Source organism: Gopherus flavomarginatus, chromosome 11 (genome assembly GCF_025201925.1).
Source record: "Gopherus flavomarginatus isolate rGopFla2 chromosome 11, rGopFla2.mat.asm, whole genome shotgun sequence".
Classification (NCBI taxonomy): Eukaryota; Metazoa; Chordata; order Testudines; family Testudinidae; genus Gopherus; species Gopherus flavomarginatus.
Genome location: NC_066627.1, coordinates 37,133,275 through 37,148,482, shown reverse-complemented (window position 1 = coordinate 37,148,482; position 15,208 = coordinate 37,133,275). Strand labels below are relative to the sequence as shown.

General features: G+C 44.9%; 1 protein-coding gene across 3 annotated transcripts in view; it reads right to left on the bottom strand.

The window, feature by feature from the left end:
- Positions 1-13,560: 13,560 nt before the first annotated feature.
- BCAS4 (breast carcinoma amplified sequence 4) overlaps positions 13,561-15,208 on the bottom strand; it is a 65,649-nt gene continuing 64,001 nt past the window's right edge. For all 3 annotated transcript variants that reach the window (XM_050918154.1, XM_050918156.1, XM_050918155.1), the window contains one exon: positions 13,561-14,309. In XM_050918154.1, coding sequence (XP_050774111.1) covers positions 14,205-14,309 — 105 coding nt within the window. In that variant the 3' untranslated portion in view covers positions 13,561-14,204. The remainder of the gene's footprint in view (positions 14,310-15,208) is intronic.

The window sequence follows — 15,208 nt, the reverse complement described above, 5'->3', positions numbered from 1 at the left end:
CTTAATGTAAACATTTGCTTTATTACTAGTGGCATATCATTGTTTGTTAAATTGTGCTTTGTTACATTGACCTTTGTAGAAAGAAGCTCTGGGGATTTGCTATGGCAAGCTTGTGTGATGCTGTCATTTCAGATCTACTGATTGCTTATGGGAAAATTTAAAACATTTTATATGTAAGATCCACTTAACCAGTAAGTTAATAGCTTTCACCTTCCTCCTTTACTTGTTACTAGGAACAGTAGCATATAAACAGACTTGCATTGCTTCACTAGTTCCATAAGCTGCAGGATCTAAAGGCACCGCCATAGTCATGATTTTTCATTCCTTGTTCTTAGTAATCAATTAAGTTAAAGTTCAAGCATACTGGAAGAATCTTTCGACCTAGAATGTTTCAAGCCTTTTTCTGAGGTATCAAGTATCATTTTTTAATATTTTTTTGGAAGGGTGGGTAGCGGGGACGTACTGACTACTTAAAACACAGATTTTCCTGTCAGATGGAACACTCTTGGAAAAATGCAGCTGTTCTTTAGTTTTTCAGAAACAGAATAAATCCCATATACAGTTTAGTAGTTAATGTTAGTCATTTTGATTGGAGGGGATCAAACTAGTCTTCCAGTAGTGGGGCAAGAACATAACAAAGATTTGCCTCTTGTCCTCAGAATTCATTCATGTAATCTTTCCTTGAAGAAAAATCCAGATGTGATCAGAGCAATAATTTTGCATATAAGAGCAAATTAAAGCTTGATTTGCTGAAAGTATATATCCTAAAATACTGTGGTTTTGAATTTCTTGTACCTTTTCAGGATTTTATATGTTAAGCGAGAAGGATATGATCAGGCTATATTGGCAGACATTTACAGCCAGTGATAGATAGATGAAAATTGGTTAGGATATGATAAGATGTGCATAGGAAACAAAAGTCATCACTGCTTTACTAGTAGAAAAATTGTAGATAGCTTAACTTTTGTGGAAGCTTTTCACAGTAGTGTAACTAAAGGAAATATTTTTAAATCCCCCTTCTGAAATGGTTCTGAATTTTGAAAGCATCTTGGGCAGAAACTTGCGTATATCTACATAGTAAATGGGTAGATCTAGAAAAGCATTGGTGTAATGAATAAGTGAGCCACGTGAGCCTAAGATGAAAGTATTAATAAGGTCTATGTATTTAAAATGTATTATACCCCTTCCGCAATTTTTGGTCACACTGACTTCTGAGGGCAGGGATCGGCAACCTTTGGCACGTGGCTTGCCAGGATAAGCACCCTAGCAGGCTGGGCTGGTTTGTTTACCTGCTGCGTCTGCAGGTTCGGCCGACCACGGCTCCCACTGGCCGTGGTTTGCCACTACAGGCTGAGGGATGTGCTGACTGCCGCTTCCCGCTGCCCTCATTGGCCTGGAGCGGCGGACTGCGGCCAGTGGGAGCCGTGATCGGCCGAACCTGTGGACGTGGCAGATAAGCAGCCCAGCCTGCCAGGGTGCTTACCCTGGTGAGTCGCATGCCAAAGGTTGCTGATCCCTGTCTTAGGGGACGTCTACACTATAATAAAACACCTGTGAGCTGACCCAGGCTTGCAGAACTATAAAACTGCAGTGTAGATGGTTGGGCTGGAGCCTGGCTCTGGGACTTGGTGCCCAGATGTCTGGAGTGCAATTTTGTAGCTCTGCAGCCCAAGCACTACAACCCTGAGTCAGTTGTATTTTTATTGCTGTGTGGACATCCTCTTAGCTTCTCAGAGTGAGCTTTCATGTGGATGATGGGTTGATCAATAGAAGCAGAAGTGATGGCTGTTTCAGAGCAGAGACTTTTGATTGGACAATGGGTGGTGGAGGTTTTCTCATGTTCTCTTTCACTTCCAAGGGCCACTGTGCGCAAGAGGCTGCAGTTATGTTTGCTCCCACCAGCTCCAGCAGAAACAGACAGGCAGAATAGATATTTTTAAAGATGATTAGTGGACTGGATATTTTGTTTGTTTTAGACAGGTTGACAATACCTCTTTTGAGTTTCATATTCTCTTGAGTTGGTTTCAGGCAGGTTCTGTGATATGTATCTTCTGAATGTGTTCCCCACACTTAGGGTTTGTCTACACTACCCGCCGGATCGGTGGGCAGCGATCCAGCTGGGGTCCATTTATTGGGTCTCTTTTATGAGCACTCTCCTGTCTACTCTGATTCGCCACCAGAGTCGACGGTAGAGAGTCAGCTGTTGACTTACCATAGTGAAGACACTAAGGTAAGTAGATCTAAGTATGTCGACTTGAGCTACGCTGAAGTTGCAAATCTTAGATCGACCCTGCGCAGTAGTGTAGACAAGCCCTGAGTGATGCAGTCTCTTTAACTGATTCATCTTTAATGTGTGATTCTAAGCTGATGTCTGTTTAAATAAGAATTTATAGCTAACAGGGCTTGAAGATCTGAGGCAGCCTCCTTATCTGAGTTGCCATTTCTCGCCAGCCAAGGTTGACTATAAATTGAAATAATTAGAATTGCTCCATTTGCAGGAAGCTGTGTAGTATAGCTAACTTTTTGTAGTGATTAGATAAAACCCCTTTATTCGAAATTGTATGACTTGACTTATCAAAAGGAATAGTAATGATCTGTTAGCTTTAGCGGAGAGAGGGACATTATGATACTTACCTCTTAATGATTGACATGCCAGTGCTCTGTAATCAAGCTGTATTTGTTTGGTTGGAGAAGAGGGGGAAACCTGAAGACTACTTTAGACATTAGGAGACAGTTGAAGCTGATCTCAAGATTCGTTTGTTCTTTACAAGGTTTTACTCATCTTTGAGAAATCTAGAGGCAGGAGGAAATGGACCAATAAAATTAATATTAGAGAGCAATGTTCAGAATTGACTAAGTTAATTCTACTCTAACTAGCAAACTATATATTTTTTTAAAAAAGTAAATGCTGTCAGTGTCGCAGAATGTTACTTACTAACACTACAGCTTTGCTTGCAGAGCAGCCATGTTGGGAAGTTGACACTTGAAAGTGAACTCTGCCTACTGAGATCCCAGGAAGAAAGGGGGAAGAGAGAGCTCCATAACTATCTTAGTCTCACCTCACTCTGTCCATGAATCTGCCCTAGCTTGATACCAGTGGTTCTCAGACTTTTGTACTGGTGACCCCTTTCACACAGTAAGCTTCTGAGTGTGGCCCCCCCTTATAAATTAAAAACACTTTTAAATATATTTAACATCATTATAAATGCTGGAGGCAAAGTGGGGCTTGGGGTGGAGGCTGACAGCTCGTGACCCCCCATGTAATAACCTAACGACACCCTGAGGGGTCCCGACCCGAGTTTGAGAACCCCTGCTTTATACCCACCAGAGGGGTTCAGAAAGATCACTAAGACACTAGTCCAAAGGGTCAACCTAACTATCGTTAGTTTTGATTCATAAACAGGTTAAGTTTATTTTCTTCTTCGAGTTATTGCTAATGTGTATTCCACAGTAGGTTTGCGTGCTCGCCTTGTGCACTGGTGCTGGATGTTTTTCCCTTAGCAGTACCTGTACTGGGGGAGCACCACGGTGACCCCTGGAGTGGCATCTGTATATCATGCTATAAGAGGGACCATGCGCTCCCCCCACCCTCAGTTCCTTCTTGCCGCCAGTGAAGGTAGTCGGAACTTTGTGCTCCAGCTCTGCTGCAGCCTTTCTACTTGAGCTTAGTGGTACCATTTGTGGATTGTTACTTCAGTGTTAGAGTGGGCTTGGGGCATGCGCTGTTTGGGTGAGACTCACATCAGCGAACGCTGTAAGATCTGCAGGTCATTTGGTCCACGGCTTGAGAGGGAGAGAGACATTAGACTCCGTGCTATCTTGATGGAATCAGTGTTGGCCCCAACTCCGGCGCGCCGGGCAGACTCAGCTCCCACTGCCGCACCATTGGTACGTAGCGAGGCACCCTCTACTAGCTGGTATCGTTCCCCCTCCAAGAAGCAGGGAAAGGGCCCTACCTCGCAGCAGCGCCGAGACAGAGGGGAGGCTGGTCCTGCCTCAGGCAGCCCACAGTCCCCCCTGGGCTCAAGGCCTCTGACTCGTGTTGAGCGGAGCAGCCTGGCGCCGTCCACACGCACGTCTCCACCAGTATGGATGCTGTCGACGCCGGAGGCGATGCAGGCTGCGAAAGACATTATGAGTCTCCCTCTTCTAGGCGTGCAACCAGTGACAGGTCCCAGGGCAAACCTCCATTGGGTGCCCATCAAACCTCTCCTGCAGGTCGCAGTTCCCGCTCCAAGGACCATTCTCTGCACCGTTTGGCGTGTAGTGACCGGTCGTCCGGCAGCTCGCGCATCCCTCGACGCTGACCAGACCGTCCCAGTCACCACCCGGATGGGAGTCTTGGGGACCCTCTACTCCACCTGTCAGCGAGCACAGGCATTGAGAGAGGCGCCGGGAATGTTTTCCTTCACGACACGACTACTGTAGCCGATCTCAATGGGATAGGCTCGTTCTCGTTCCCGCTCAACTAGATATCATGCTCAAGATTCCTCTCGCGATGCCTCTGCACCGGAGCACCCCTTGCCGGCATGGGTACTGAAGCAGCTTTTCAGGCAGGTACCGTTCCTCGACTTCGAGGTCCAGGTCCTGATGGAGGCGGTATCGCAGGCACCGCCGCTTACACCATTCCTGTGAGACCGTGTGCTCGATGGTGACCTCAGCCCACGCGGCTCAGCTGGGACAGCTACCACCACCCGGCCCTCAGCTGGGTCAGTGGCAAGGGGCACCGTGGCAGGGACAGTGGTGCCAGTGGGCACCGTGGGCACAGATGCCCGCCCAGATGGAGACCCACTCTGTCACCGGAGCATCTCAGGCTCCATCAGCTTCATCCGGCCGCCTAAGAGACAGATCAGCAGGCCACAAGTCGGCTAACCTGTGCCTGGACTCTGATCTGGGGCTTGCCCCTCTGGTACCTACCGAGGCCCATGACTCCGCACTGGCTCTTTCCCCTATACAATAACGGTGCCTCTGCCACCAATCCCTCAGGAGGATTTTAAGGCACACCAAGAACTGCTAAAGCGAGTGGCATCCAGCCTTCAGCTGCAGGTTGAGGAAATGGAGGGCCCCTCCGATTCCCTCTTTAACGTGTGGTCCCCCTTGGCACCAGGCCCCATGGCTCTGCTCCTGCACCAGGGTGTAGACAACATTTCCAACACCCTGTGGCAAACTCCCGCCTCCTTGGTGCCAATCTCCAAGAAGGCTGAAAGGAAGTACTTTGTGCCCATCAAGGACCATGAGTACCTATATTCCCACCTAGCACCTAACTCGCTTGTGGCAGAGTTGGTAAACCATAGAGTGTGTCAGGGCCAACCTGCACCTACCCCCAAGAATAAGGACGCCAGATGAATGGACTCCTTGGGTAAAAAAATTTATTCCTTGGCAAGTTTCTAGCTCAGGGTAGCTAACCACCAGGTCTTACTGAGCAGATATGACTAACCTGTGGGAGTCTCTGCCTAAACTTGAGGCCCTCCTCCCAGACCAGGACAGGAAGGACTTTAAGGCGCTAGTAGAAGAGGGAGCGGTGAAAGTGGCATCGGACGCAGCCGACACTGCAGCCCGCTCAATGGCTTTGGCGATCTCCATGCGCAGGGCATCGTGGCTCCTCCTGCCTGGACTGTTGACGGAGGCCCAGTCTCTTATGCCGGACCTCCCGTTTGATGGGAAGGCAATCTTCGTGGACCAGACGGATGTCCGACTGCATGGGATGAAGGATTCCCGCATCACCCTGCAGACCATGGGTTTCTATGTCCCTCCAGCAAAGGACAAGACCAAACCGGAACTGTCAGCTCAATCTGTGAGGAGCAAATATGAGACTGAGACACCAAAAATGCCGGTCTCAGCAGCAGTCCTGCTTTGCCCCGCAACCTGGGCCCTCTAAGGGCAAGAGGCAGGGAAGGAGGCAGTTCTGACTATTTACAGGGGGGCACTGGGCCTGTTGCCAGGATGACACCCCAATTAATAGTTTGTGTTCTGCAACTGTTTGTCTGCCTTCCGCATGACATGGTCCCATATCACATCGGACCAGTGGGTCCTCAGCACCATTTTCAAGGGCTACAGGTTGCAGTTCACCTCACCCCCTCCAAACCACCCGCCCTCCCCTGTAGGATCCGGAGCATGCCCACCTCCTAGGGCAGGAGGTGGACCGTCTACTGCACCTGGGGGTGGTGGAAAGAGTGCCAGTAGACTTCCAAGGCAAGGGGTTCTACTCCCAGTACTTCCTGAGCCTTAAACCATTTTCTAGCCCACTCCCAAGTTCCGCATGGTATCCTTGGCCTCTATTATACCCTCCCTGGACCCAGGGGACTAGTATGTGACCCTGGACCTCCAGGATGCGTACTTCCACATCCATATCTTCGAGGGGCACAGGCATGTCTTCTGAGGTGAAGACCCATGTGGAACTGCTCCTGTCAACATGTGCCAGTCTCAGCCTAGTGGTGAACGAGACCAAATCAACCTTAGTTTAGTTCAGCGCATAGAGTTCATTAGGGCGCTGCTGGACTCCACGAGAGCCACAGCCTCTCTCCCCCTGGACAGGTTCAAGGCCCTAAGAGGTCTCATCGCTTCGGTCACGGCTTTCCTGGTGACAACAGCAGAGGCGTGCCTTCAAATTCTAGGTCACATAGTGGCATGTACGTATGTGGTCTACCATGCCAGGCTCCGAATGAGGCCCCTCCAACTCTGGCTAGCCTCCCAGTTCTCCCAGGCCCAGGAAGGGCTATACGAGGTCCTCATAGTTTCGTCCCCAATTCTCAGTGGTGCTTACCCAAGCAAGATGCTGCAAGGGGTTCCCTTTTGGGAGGCCAACCCATCTGGACCTGGTGACCAGTGTGTCGGACCTAGGTTGGGGAGCCCACACAGGCAACATGCAAACCCAGAGGATGTGGTCGATCCCAGACTTGTCCCTTCACATAAATGTCAAGGAGCTCAGGGCAATACAGTTGGCGTGCATGGCCTTCCGCACGCACCTTCGCGGCAAGGTGGTCAGGGTTCTCACGGACAACTCCACAGCTATGTACTACATCAACAGGCAAGGCGGGACTCGCTCCCTAACCCTCTGCTGGGAAGCCCTCAGCCTGTGGGAGTTCTGTATAGCCCACGATATCTCCCTGAGGGCTGTACGCCTCAGCAGGCTTTTCTCCTCCGAGTACAAGTGGTCGCTCCGCTCGGTCACTCACTGGCTCTTCCGAGAGTGGGGTGTTCCCCAGATCGACCTTTGCAACCCCCCAGAACCGATGTTGTCCCTGGTTCTGCTCCAGGGGAGTAGTGGGGAGAGGCGCGCTATCCAATGCATTCTTCCTACAGTGGTTGGGCCAGTTTCTTTACGTTTTCCTGCCATTCCCTCTTATTGACAAAGTCCTGCAGAACGTAAAAGCAGACAAAGTGAAAGTCATCCTCATAGCCCCAGCGTGGGCCCACTAACACTGGTACGGGACCCTCCTCTGCCTCTTGGCCCCCCCCGCCCCAAGGATGCTGTCGCTCTGCCTGGACCTCCTCTGCCAGGATGGGGGCCATCTCAATCTAGCCATGCTCCACCTGACAGTGTGGTTGCTCCGTGGCTAGACAAGGAGGAGGGCAGATGTTTGGAGTAGGTAAGGCGAGTTCTCCTGGCAAGTAGGAAACTGTCTACACGCCAGACATACATGGCGAAGTGGTCCAGGTTCTCCAAGGGGGTGAGTCAGCAGGGAGTCTCCCCTTCCTCCACACCTCTCCAGCTTATCCTGGACTACCTCCTGTCCCTTAAGACCCAGAGACTGGCACCCACCTCTGTCAGGGTACACCTGGTGGCCATATTGGCCTTCCACTCACTGGTGAAAGGGTACTTGGTCTTCTCCCACCCTATGACCTCCCGTTTCCTGAGGGGCCTTGACTGTTCATTCCCATACACTAGATCCCTTGTGCCACAGTGGACCTGAACCTAGTTTTGTCCCAACTCACGGGTCCTCCCTTTGAGCCCCTGGCCACGTGATCATGGTCTCACCTCTCATGGGAAGGTAGCCTTCCTTGTAGCGATCATGTCGGCCCGACGTGTCTCAGAGCTCAGGGCCTTGACCTCGTAAACCCACTATACGGTCTTCCACAGGGACAAAGTCCAGCTCCACCCACACTCGGTGTTCCTTCCGAAGGTGATCTCTGCCTTCCATGTGGAACAGAGCATCTTTCTTTCCGTGCTCTGCCCTAAGCCCCATTCCTCCAATGAGGAACACTGCCTCCATATGCTCAATGTATGTAAAGCACTGGCCTTTTATCTGCATCAGACCAAGCCGTTCCAGAAATCTTTGCAAGTTTTTGTTGCCTTGGCTGAGTGAGTAAAAAAAGGGCAACCTATCTCCACCCAGCGTCTTTCCCGCTGGATCACCTCATGCATACGCATGTGCTATAATCTGGCAGGTCCCCCCCCCCACTGATCATCAGGGAACACTCAGGTCTCATCAGCTGCTTACGTAGCCCCCGTCCCTATCCTAGACATTTGTAGAGCGGCCTCTTGGGCCTCTGTTCACATGTTTACTTCGCACTATGCAATCATCTCCCAGTCTAGGGATGACTCCGGGTTCGGCAGGGCAGTACTCCATTTATCATGAACTCCTACCCACCTCCAACAGGGTATGGCTTGGAATCACCTACTGTGGAATACATATGAGCAATCACTTGAAGAAAAAAGGACAGTTACCTGTTCCATAACACGTTCTTCAAGATGCGTTGCTCATGTCTATTCCACACCCTGCCTTCCTTCCCCTCTGTCGGAGTTGTCCAGCAAGAAGGAACCGGGGGCGGGAGGGAGCGGTCCCCCTTATGATATACAGGTGCCACTCCAGGGGTCGCCGCCTTGCTTCCCCAGTACGGGTACTGCTAAGGGAAAAACTTCTGGCACCGGCGCACGTGGCGAGCATGCACACCTACTGTGGAATACACATGAGCAACACATCTCGAAGAATGCCAGTTATGGAACAGATAACTGTCCTTTTCCCCTAAAACAATTCACTGTTTAGATGCAATTTAAGAAATGTGTGCGCTAGTGACTGCAAACGGATGTCTGATACAAGGCTGCATAACTTGGAATCTAGTAAGAGCAGGTACAACTCCTCAGTTTACTTTTGACCAGTACTTGTCCTTTTTGTGGTTGAATAATTAGTAATGAAATAAAAGCCAGTGATTTTGGGGCCACTAGCAATTTGTATGGTTCTGTTTTAATATTCCACTTGTGTTCATGGATGTCTGTAATACCTCTCATTTTTTGAAGATCTCTATATGGGGCACTGATCTACATTGAGCCCACATTAAAAATGCATTGAAGAGGTGCTATAAAATGTTAGTTTTTAACTCCCTCTCCCTGGAATGGTGTTTGGATGAAAGCTTGTTGGCTGTAACGGAACCATTCCTTTCCAGCAAGAAGTGTGGGCTACTGGGCTACACGTAAGTGTCTGGCACATTTGCCAGTCTTAGTATATTTTTTTCCTTTGAGTATTGTGCATTAAACTTTTTAAGCATGTCTCTAGTTTCACAAGTGCAAACTGAACACTTTATATACTGTTTCAGAAATATATGAACTGCAGTTTAACTTCAACAGGCTATTAATACCACTGAAAGCTTGGACAAGATTTAATGCTCACATTCGTTGTGATTCTTGGCTTTTCACTTAATCATAGACCAGTGAGGTTATAGGTGCATATTTGGAGATTTAAGATTTCATTTGTGCTAGATTAATTTTCTCAGAGGAACTATAGTATGCATAATACCTTCCTAGCAATGTCATGTGCTGTAACACCCACCTATTCACCCCAATATTTGTTTGTTCATGCTACAAACAGTGCTGACTTGCTGGTGGTGTATATAGTGGGGTAGCATTCTACTCATGGCTAAATTGTCACTTGCAATTGCAGAAAGTTGAACTTTGGGAATGGAAGTATTCTAGAGCCCCACTCTTCTTCAAAGTGTAGCACATTACAAAGGTCATTGGAAAGTTGTTATAAATTTTAAATAATATTTTACCTACTGTTGTTTATTTGTAACACCCAAATCTTTGAGAGAAATCTCTTGTTTATTTAGTATACACTTGATAGCTTAAACAGACTAAAGTGCTAACTGGACAGGATAAATGGTGACTGTTTTCCCAGTTCATACAGCTGCAGGGGCAGAGGTATTTGTTTTGTTTTTAACAAAAAGCACTAGGAGCGATTTATTTTCTTTTTAAATATAGTGGCAAACTTAAAGGCACACGCAGTACTTGAAATTACTAAAAGATGTTTGGTAAATTGAATATCAGGGGTAGCCTTGTTAGTCTGTATCCACAAAAACAACAAGGTGTCCGCTGACACCTTAAAGACTAACAGAGTTATTTGGGCATAAGCTTTGGTGGGTAAAAAGCCTCACTGCTTCAAATGCACCTGAAGAAGTGAGGTTTTTTACCCACCAAAACTTATGCCTAAATAACTCTGTTAGTCTTTAAGGTGCCAGTGGACACCTTGTTGTTTTGGTAAATTGAATGTTTTCCTTTAAAGTAGAAGGACCAAATCTTAGTCCCATTATATTAGTGGAAAGTTTGCCCTTAATTGGAAGGTAGGAGACAAGGATTTGGCCTGGTGAAAACAGGACTAGAACAGCCTTAATATTAAGCCATTACATGACAGGGGCCACTACATAAAAATGCAGTCACTACAGGGTGGGGAGGTGAGAAATAATGACTGGAGATTTTGGGCTTGTCTTTTAGTGCAGAATAAAGTAGAGTGTGAATTTAAAATACAATAACTATTCTCTACTAACTCCCTGTGGGGACAGGCACTTATTCCCCACTAAGAGGGTCTTTGTGCAATTTGGCTTAATCCAAAGCCTTTACGCTACATGACAGGATTTTTCCTGAAAGAGGTCTTATGACCTGCCAACATCATCTTATTAACAAGTGTGCGCTAAAATGGAAAGGGAAAACTCAGAACACTTGAACTTCTACTGTCTTCTCGCTACAAAAGTTATTACCTACCATGGCCTATAAAATAGGCCAAACTCTAGCGATCAGATATCTTATTTCAAGTCAGGCTTTTGCCGTTACAGCAGTAAATACAGCTATGATTAGCATTTGGAACACAACTTTGTATATAGTGGATGGTGAGATTTAGCTGTTACAATTAGTGTGCAACTATAATACTCTAATTGTGAATTAAATTGTTTGACCCTTTAACTTATCTTTGAAACAGAGTGTAGGTATCTGAACATCCTCTTTTAGCAAGCATCTAAAACACTACTCCTTGTCATCAGTTTTAATAGGCAATAGGTTTAGGGTAACATGAATTTTTTTGGCCCAGATGTTTTCATACCCTAACCAGACCAGTGTTTCAACATTTAGGTATATCAAAGGCTACAGTATGCATTTTATAATGCTAATATTTCAAAGAACTATTAGACCAAAGCTGATACCTCAATTTAAAAAAAATTACAGTAGAGAGGTGGGCTTTGGGGTGTATTGAACATTGCTTTTGACAGTTTTTATCCAAACATCAGTCCTGTTAATTAGGGCTGTTGATTAATTGTGCTTAATCACACTGTTAAGCAATAGAATATCAATTCAAATTTATTAAATATTTTCTTCATGTTCAAATATATTGATTTAAATTAACAGACTACAAAGTGTACAGTGCTCACTTATTTTGATTACTAATACTGGCACTGTAAAAAAAGGTATTTTTCAGTTCACTTCATACAAGTACTGTAGTGCAATGTCTTGCGAATGTGCAACTTACAAATGTAAATTTTTTTTGTTACATACCTGCACTCAAAAACAAAACAATGTAAAACATTAGTGCCTCCGAGTCCACTCAGTCCTACTTCTTGTTCAGCCAATCAAGTTTGTTTACATTTACAGGAGATAATGTTGCCCGCTTCTTATTTACAGTGTCACCTGAAAGTGAGAACAGGTATTTGCATGGCACTTTTATAGCCAGCATTGCAAGGTATTTATGTACTGGATCTACTAAATATTCGTATGCCCCTTCATGCTTTAGCCACCATTCCAGAGGATATGCTTCTAAGCTGATGAAGCTCAGTAAAAAAAATAATACGTTAATTAAATTTGTTAAACATTCCAATGCAGAAACTACAGAACCTGAACCACCAAAAAAGAAAATCAACCTTCTGCTGGTGGCATCTGACTTAGATGATGAAAATGAACATGCGTCGGTCCACATCGCTTTGGATTGTTATCAAGCACAACCATCAGCATGTTCTCACTTTCAAATGACACTGTAAATAAGAAGTGGGCAGCATTATCTCCTGCAAATGTAAACAAACTTGTTTATCTGAGCAATTGGCTGAACAAGTAGCAGCACTGAGTGGACTTACAGGCTGTAAAGTTTTACATTGTTTGTTTTATTTTTTGTAGATAATTATACATTTGTAAGTTCAACTTTCATGATAGAGATTGCACTACAGTACTTGTATTAGGTGAATTAAAAAAAATTTTTACAGTGCAAACCTTGAGGTCTTCAAACTACAATTTGAGGACTTCAGTAACTCAGACATAGGTTAGAGGTTTGTTATTGAAGTGGATGGGTGAGATTCTGTGGCCTGCATTGTGCAGGAGGTCAGACTAGATGATCATAATGGTCTCTTCTGACCTTAAAGTCTGAGTCTATTTGTAATAAAAAACATAAAGTGAGCACTGTACACTTTGTATTGTGTTATAATTGAAATCAATATATATCAATGTAGAAAACATTCAAATATTTAAATAAATGGTATTTAACAGCCTGATTAATTGTGATTAATTTTTTTTAATTGCTTGACACTCCTATTACAGATATGATACTCTGCTGCTTAATAGTACCAGTATAGGAACTTGATACATTCTCTACAACAGGCTTACAGAGGCATCGACTTTGATTGTATGACGTTTAGTCCTTTTGGATATCTGCTGCAGGACTGTAACATCATCTGATGAAGTGCGCTGTAGCCCATGAAAGCTTATGCTCAAATAAATTTGTTAGTCTCTAAGGTGCCACAAGTACTCCTGTTCTATTTTGCGGCTACAGACTAACACGGCTGCTACTCTGAAACATCTCATCACTAGTTCCACTAACCAATACGGAGTAGTGAGGTGACAAATTCCTACTCCCACCCAAAAGTAGAGGTGTTGATGGTTGTTCAGGTGCATGTAGCTTCACTTATAGTGTAAGTTGTATGTAGGACTTTTATTCTATCCTCCATCTTTAGTGTTAGTTGTGTTCATATACTAGATTTGATACAGGAATTGGGTATAGCGACTTGATTTCATTGTAAGGTGCAGTACATGTGAAGAAACAAATAATTAACTTGCAAATAATCAGAAGTGATATCTGATTTGATACATTCCCTGTCCTTCCCCATTTCTGCAACTGTGTAACTTTCCAAATACCTGGCTAGCCTAAATTTCTGACCACCTCTTCTAGCATACACCAGTCACAAATACTCTTCCTAGCCAACTGCTTATATTTTGTTTCTGTAGACTTATGTTGGGGAAAAGAAGAAAGATGACAAACTTTTGGCCCTGGCTAAGTCAAAGCTTCATTATAAAACTTCACATCAAAGGGCCCATAGTAGCTTTGGAGAAATTTATTTACACCATTCAAGTTACATTATACAACAGCTTTTGAAGCTGATCCAATTTTCAATGAAAGTCTCAGCCATGTGTAACTTACTGAATTTCCAAAATTGGACCACATTGATTTTAGAGGTTTATCTTGTAAATTCAAAACAGTGGGAGGCTTTTGGTATGAAATATTACTAAAAGACTATGGTAAATATCTATAAAGTAACATATCAAATGTGGGAGGAAAATCACATAACATGAAATAGTTTTAATATGCTATACACATACAGCAATCTGCAACCTTCTGATCAAATATGTAAACAAATTGGTTTCTAAAATGTCACTGTAAACAAAATGAGTTTATATTTTTTTCCCAGCAATAGCATAAAACATCATGAACAAATCTATTCTGAACTATATTTACATTTCTTCCCCCTGCATATTATTTAGGCTTCCCTTAAAATAAGGGAGCTAAATGCATATATAATAAACCCGTAGGCCACTCCTTCCCCATCACTGCTATACATTTACCTCTTAGCAGAATTCTCAAGTTTTTATTTGAAAAAACATGAATCATAAAAACAAAAGTCAGACATGAAAACATTTCAAGCAACATTTCCCTAAAAAGCTGCTTATAAGATGAAGTTAGCTACTAATGGCTTTGATACTTTGTACCAACATAGTTCCTAGGAAAATAATCTTCAGTTCTGTAGAGTTTAGGCAGGTCATATGTATGCTGTGCTGATGGAGTATGCTTCTGAAATGAAAAAATGGGAGAAAAATTAATTTTACTCTTAAAGAATTTAATTGGTAATATGTTTAGCTGGGCATATGTGGGATGTTGCAATTTGTCAACATTATCTTACATATAACCTCAGAGTGTATTATGTACCAAACACCAGGAGAACATTCCCCCTCCCCCCCACAATGCCTGGGGAAAGACTAAAACTTAAATGGTTTCCAGGAGGTCTGTCCCTCTCTCAGGGAAGAGTGAGAAGGTGTGGCCTGAGCTGGTGCAGCTCCCAGTGAAGTTGTACATCTTGGGTATGTCTAGGTGGTGATAAATACTTAGCACTGAGTCTCAGAACACGGGTCAGCTGACTGGGGCTATAAAACAGCACTCTAGGCAAGGGGGGGCAGGAGCCCAGGCTCCAGACCAAGTCCGAACAGCTACACTGCAATTTTATAGCCCCGTGAGCCCCAGTCGGCTGACCCAGGCCAGCCGTGACCATGCTGCGGTCTTGCAGTGCAGCTCTACCTCATTAAACCACATTTGAATTTGATCCCACATCTTTTGTTTCTCTTGATACTGAAACAGAAATAGTAGCATCAGGCTACTGGTAGGGTACAGGTCATTTTCTGTCACCACGTGTCCCCACCAGAACCCTTTGAATCCCAACACTTTTGTTCTCAAACCTTTAAGACAATCCTTTAAGGCTCTGCCACTACAAATTTTCAGTTCACATTCCATTCTAGATCATTGTGGACACTGATGCCCAGCATTAGAAAGCTCTTAAAAGACTTGGAGACTTTATTCTTTTTCTTGTGTTTTGGGCAGATTATCGTCCGTGCAGTTTTTGGTCAAATTTCCTAGCCTTCATGTCTCATTGTTAGGAGTTAATGTACCATTCATTCAATTTATATCACGTAGAGTCT